The following is a 5,642-nucleotide window of genomic DNA, read 5'->3' on the forward strand; positions in this document are numbered from 1 at the left end:
GAGTCGGGGTGAGTGTGGGAGCCTGGACCCCAGGGAGAGTCGGGGTGTGTGTGGGAGCCTGGACCCCAGGGAGAGTCAGTGTGTGTGGGAGCCTGGACCCCAGGGAGAGTCGGTGTGTGTGGGGAAATGGCACCACTAATATTTCACTCCATTCTTTTCAATAAGCAGTGATAATTTTGGAAGTAATTGTCCTATGTCATCTTGCAAATGCAGTGGGCGGCAATTAAAGTATATGTTTCAGCTCAAGAGCACCTTACTGATGGAGCGAAATGACGGGAGTCTGGCCTTCCCTGTGTTGGTGTCCAGATTTGTGGAAGTGTCTGGGTTTAAAGTTGTTTCTTGTGTTTCTGGGAGTTTGGGAGATGACAGTAAACTCCTCTATAGTATCGCTCTGACCTTTGTTTGTTTACAGGGCTAAGTTTAAGAAAGTTTTTTTGAAAAGCCGCATTGATTGAACGAAGACACAAGTCCAATTCTTTGTAACCGTGGACTTGGGCTCCCGACCTTGCACTATTATATAGTTTAAAAAAAAATCAAAAAAACCACATGAAAATTTTAAGGCTTTCTTTAATACTTATAAAGCTGACTTGTTAAAGCTTTGCTGTGATTCTCCTGCATGTTAAGCCGTTTAACCATCAATCGTTTTAAAAAAAATTAAAAATTTATATATAAATATCAAAAAAAATGTCAATGCATCTCTACGGAATGTCCTTTTGTTACGTGATTTGAAAGCATGTTAACCCAATCGCATTCTAAAAAATAAAAAAAAAAATAAAGGCTTTTTTTCCCAAATTATTCTGTTGTAGTGTTCACTGTCTGCTCCTTCAAACAGAAAAGAGCCAGTGCCCCTGGTAGCCAGAGCCCAGGGACTGTCAGCACCACACTCCTACACACAGGTCTGAACACAATCCAGGCTGGTATTCCAGTGCAGTACTGAGAGAGCCCAACACTCTCAGAGGGCTACTGTCTTTCCAATGTTAAGTTAAACTGATGCCCCCTGCTCCTAGCGCTGTCAAGGATGTGTGCAATCTCTTCCCCAGTGCCCCGACCTTACCCAAGATCATTGACACTGATTACCTGGCCCTGGCCGCTGGTGGGATCTTGCTGTGTGCACACCGGCTGCAGGAAATGCGACAGCCATGACTAGAATTCAGAAGTGCTTCATTGGCCATAAGGCACTCTGAGATGTCCTGAGGTCAAGAAAGGAACAGGAATTCTTTAGAAGGGGTCTTGGGGAGCTGTCGGGATTTTTATTTTTTTTCCACGCTTGCGACTGAATGGAGATTATTTTACCCGTTGCAGGCCCTAAAATCGAGAATGGATGAACTGTTGCCTTTAATCCCCGTGCTGGAACAGTATAAAGCTGACGCCAAGTTGGTGTTGCAGTTTAAGGCGGAGGCGACGAACCTGACGGCTGTATTGGCCGAGCTTCAGGAGGAGATCGGGCCGTTCGACTACGAGGAGCTCCTGGCCAGAGTCTCCAATCTGGAGAACAGGTTACGAGCCTGCATGCAAAAATTAGGTAGGCCCCGTATCGCGCGTCTGAAATGGCTTATGTGGAATTGGCTGACACCCATCCCCACCCCACCTCGGAGGTTGAGGAGGGGTGTTGCTGAATCGCGGATTAGTGGGGGCCACAGGTTCTCTGAATGCCACACCCCCCCCACTGCCCATCCTCCCAACACAGGCAAAAGGAGGGTAACATCTACTCACCCCCAAAAACAAAATCAGCATTTCGCCCAACTCCTTCCCTGACCCTTCATGGTCACATTTCCACAACTTCTTAATAACCCCTTCTGAGTGATGGGGGCAAAATGGGCTAGGGGCATTGCTAATGGCTGATGGACCCTTGAAGATTTTTAGCCAAACCTTGTTCCTGATCATGGTGAGGCCTTTGCAGGTCTGCAAGGTGAGAGTATCCTGGGGGAGGCACGGAGGCGAGAAGGGATCATGGTCAGTGTCAGTATTTGAGTTTGTTGGGATCTTTCCCTGACCACTCACTTCAAGATGAGATGTGTTCCCTCAGTACTGACTGAGGCTGGAATTTGAGATTCCCCTGCTCCCTGACAGGAAGGGGATGATTGATCACTGCATTGGGACAATGGACACGGCCCTCTCATTCCCAAACTGGCCGGCTGCTCAGGTAGATCACCACAGTGAGAGTCAACTGTGAGGGGCATCGCGATGGGACTGCTGCATTCAGGATGGTGTCTTTTCTGGCTAGGAACACACAGTGAGACAAGGCCAGTGCTGCTGTCCCCCCCGCCCCTCACTGCCAGTGGGACAATTTCACTGTTCACCGCCCCGCCCCTCACTGCCAGTGGGACAATGCCACTGTTCACCCCCCGCACCTTACTGCCAGTGGGACAGTACCACTGTTCCCACTCGCCCTCACTGCCAGTGGGACAGTGCCCAGTGAGGAACCAGGTCACAGTGTCCAATTGCCACCCAGAGCTTCATGACATAAACCAATTGCAATGCGCACAGAATCATCCCACAATCTCACCATCAGCTCGCAAACAAGCCAGCAACTGTGATCCCACATGGGACACAGCCCTCTCCCATCCCCTTGGGCCACTGGCTGGGAGCTGGGGTGGGCGGGTGGGACGCGGTTGTTTGTGAGGGGTGGAGAATTGTAAACTGAGAGTTTAGCCACATCTGCAATCATTGCCCATCACCACAGTCACACTTTTCCATCAATTCCAGCATGCGGCAAACTGACGGGAATCAGCAACCCATTCACCGTGAAAACATCTGGATCGAGGTTCGGTGCCTGGATGACAGATCCCGCCTCACCGGAGGGGGACACAAAGGTATGTCCCGGCCAGTACCAAACCACTGCTCCCTTCAAACTGAGCTCAAGCTAGTTAATCTCACTGAACGGTGGAGTGGTGCCAGGGTAGCAGACAGAATGAAAAATAGTACGTGGAGGAGAAATTAATCAGAGAGTGGGCAAGGAATTTGCAAAAATAAATTGCTGAGTATTTGAAGTAAGCGTCTGTCTGAATACAGAGGGTGCAGCGATGAAGAGTTGATGACCATCTGGAGTGTGGGCGTTTTTGTTTGGGATTACCACACTATTTGATGGGAATTTGAACTGCACTTGACAAGGAAATTATTTTAAACTTTTTTGTAAGAATGCTAAGTAGAGACTTCTGTATGGAGACAGGAAGGATGCCAGTATAACCATTCAAACCTTCACTGCCTACTGTACAAAGCACAGGTTAATGTATGTGTATCTATGAAGAGAACAGACAGGTTAGCATTCAGAGAATGGCCCTGTGACGTACATAGGACAATTGACAGGTAATCAATGTGTGAAAAGAGAACTGGGAGGAGATGCAAATACGTGGGCTGGCACACAGTGGGAGGCTCATTTTGAAAACAGTGGAATTGAAAATGAGAGTCTCGGTTAGAGCAAGCTTGGAGCTCTGTGACCAGCTCCAAGCTCTGTGTTACATTTAGGATCTGGAGCTACTGGAGAAGGTGTGAAAACATCGACAAGATGATTCGCAGGCACACAGTTTCTGTTGTAACACAAAAGATTGAACAGACTGGGCCTTTCTTTGTTGAAAAAAGAAGGCTTATTGGTGTGGGGAGGGGTGGAAGAAGTAACTGCCATTTTCCAGTCCTCTGGGACCCTCGCTGACTCCAGTGATTCCTGAAAGATCACCACCAATTCCTCTACAACCTCCTCAGCTACCTCCTTCAGAACTCTGGAGTGTAGTCCATCCAGTCCGGATGATTTACCCCCACTTTCAGACCTTTCAGCTTCCTCAGTACCTTATCCTTAGTGAAGGCCACTATGTTTACCTTTGCCCTTGACTCTCTCGAAGTTCTGGCATGCCACTGGTGTTTTCCCCTTCAACAGGCTGGAAGAGCTCTGGATTTGTTTGTCGTACATTTTCCTATTGGAAGAATATACTTTGACTGTCCTCATCTTCTTTGACAGTAGTCCATAGTTCAGCTACTGTTTCTCCTCCCAACCTCTACCTTTGCTTTATTTGACCCAGATCCATTCTTATGCACTGATGTCTTCCCCATTTGATGTTTCTTCACCTATATAGTTTATTGTGCCTTTCCAGAGTCAGTCTAAATTTTATGTTACAACAGACACCCTCCCCTAAATGTCCTCCCATTGTCACTTGATCTCCAACCTCATTACCAGGAGCATGGCCTCCTTTCTCATTGTATTAGACATATACTATTTGAGGAAACTCTCCTGAACAGGCTGGCAGAATGCATTCCCCTTGGCCCATTATACTGCTCCTATCCCAGTCTACATTCTGATAATTAAAGTCTCCAATAATAACTGCACTATAACTTTTCTATCTTGCTGTAACTTCTTTGCAGATTTGTTCCTCTCCATCCTATACACTAGCGAGTGGTCAATGGAATATACTGAGAAATTTAGTTGCCTCTTTTCTGTTCATTAGCTCCAGCCAAATAGATTGTGTCCTTGACTCCTCTGGGACATTCACGTTCTCCAACAGGGCAATGCTCTCATCCCCATTTCCATTGTGTCAAGCAATATTGAACACCTAGTCCTGTCTTAATTTGAGCCAGGATTCTTATCACTGCAGCATCACATTTCCACTTGTCAATTTGTGCCTGTACCTCACCAATCTATTTACCACAATCCAATTGTTCACACACATGCCCTGGAACAATGATTTAGACTTACTTTCTCTTGCACTCTGAGCCCACCGAATAACCTACTGCTCTTATTCTGGTGCCATCTCTTTCTCCCAGTACCCTCAGTAACTCTCTATCCAATTATCTCCTGTTTCTAACACTCCCTCCCAATAGCAAAAACCAATCAGCCCGGGCCAAGTTAATCAAACAGAATTTGAACCACAGAATGAGATAGATTGGATAGAGCTGACGACCTCAGTCAGCGAGGTAGATTTTAAAGAAGGTCTATGAAAAGGTCAGAGAAGCAGTGGTTTAGTGGGAGAATTTCTAGACCTTGAGACCGCAGTCACTGAAGTCAGGCCCACAAATGGTGCCGTGATTAAAATCGGGATTGGGCAGTAGCTGGACGAGATGGAGGAGGGTAAAGGCAATGGACAGAACCCTAACCTAGTGGCTAGCTGCAGCCTCTCCGATGGTGAGGTTATACAGTCAATGCTAAGAATGGAGCCACATAATCCAGGAAATAGTTTCATGCAAGTTCCTGTCTTTCCTTTTTCCAGCTGAGTTCAGGTATCTGAGCAAATCCAACCTGACCCTTGCCATTTCAGTGAATTCTTAAAGCTATTAAGCATACAATAAAGATAAAGTTCCTATAATCCAACCTGACCATGAGACTGCTCTCTCATTAAAGAAAGGAACAGCTGGTAGTGGTTTAACCTGAGGGTCATCAGGTGAGGAGGGAGTTAGAGAAAGAAAGTCCTTCATGGTAACCTCAGACTGTGCAGGAATTAAACCCACACTGTTGGTGCCATTCTCCATCACAAACCAGCCACCCAGCAAACTGAAATAGGTAAACAACAGCAATTCAACAAAGCAAAAAAGGAGTGTCAGCGCTGAGGGACCGTCACACTATTGGGAGGGTCAGCGCTGAGGGACCGTCACACTATTGGGAGGGTCAGCGCTGAGGGACCGTCACACTATTGGGAGGGTCAGTGCTGAGGGACCGT

The 5,642-nt window shown here is 47.0% G+C and overlaps 1 protein-coding gene across 3 annotated transcripts in view; it reads left to right on the forward strand.

Annotated features, from left to right (window-relative positions):
• Nucleotides 1-5,642, forward strand: part of LOC109938478 (noelin-like) — a 31,789-nt gene that overhangs the window by 16,020 nt on the left and 10,127 nt on the right. For 2 of the 3 annotated variants that reach the window (XM_048613620.1, XM_048613619.1), the window contains exons 4-5: nucleotides 1,303-1,522; nucleotides 2,707-2,813. In XM_048613620.1, the coding sequence (XP_048469577.1) occupies nucleotides 1,303-1,522; nucleotides 2,707-2,813 (327 nt within the window). Of the gene's footprint in view, nucleotides 1-412; nucleotides 768-1,302; nucleotides 1,523-2,706; nucleotides 2,814-5,642 lie in introns of those variants that run through there. The other variant, XM_048613618.1, reaches the window with a different exon arrangement.

The sequence above is a fragment of the Rhincodon typus genome, chromosome 28, assembly GCF_021869965.1.
Source record: "Rhincodon typus isolate 14 chromosome 28, sRhiTyp1.1, whole genome shotgun sequence".
In the NCBI taxonomy this organism is placed as follows: Eukaryota; Metazoa; Chordata; class Chondrichthyes; order Orectolobiformes; family Rhincodontidae; genus Rhincodon; species Rhincodon typus.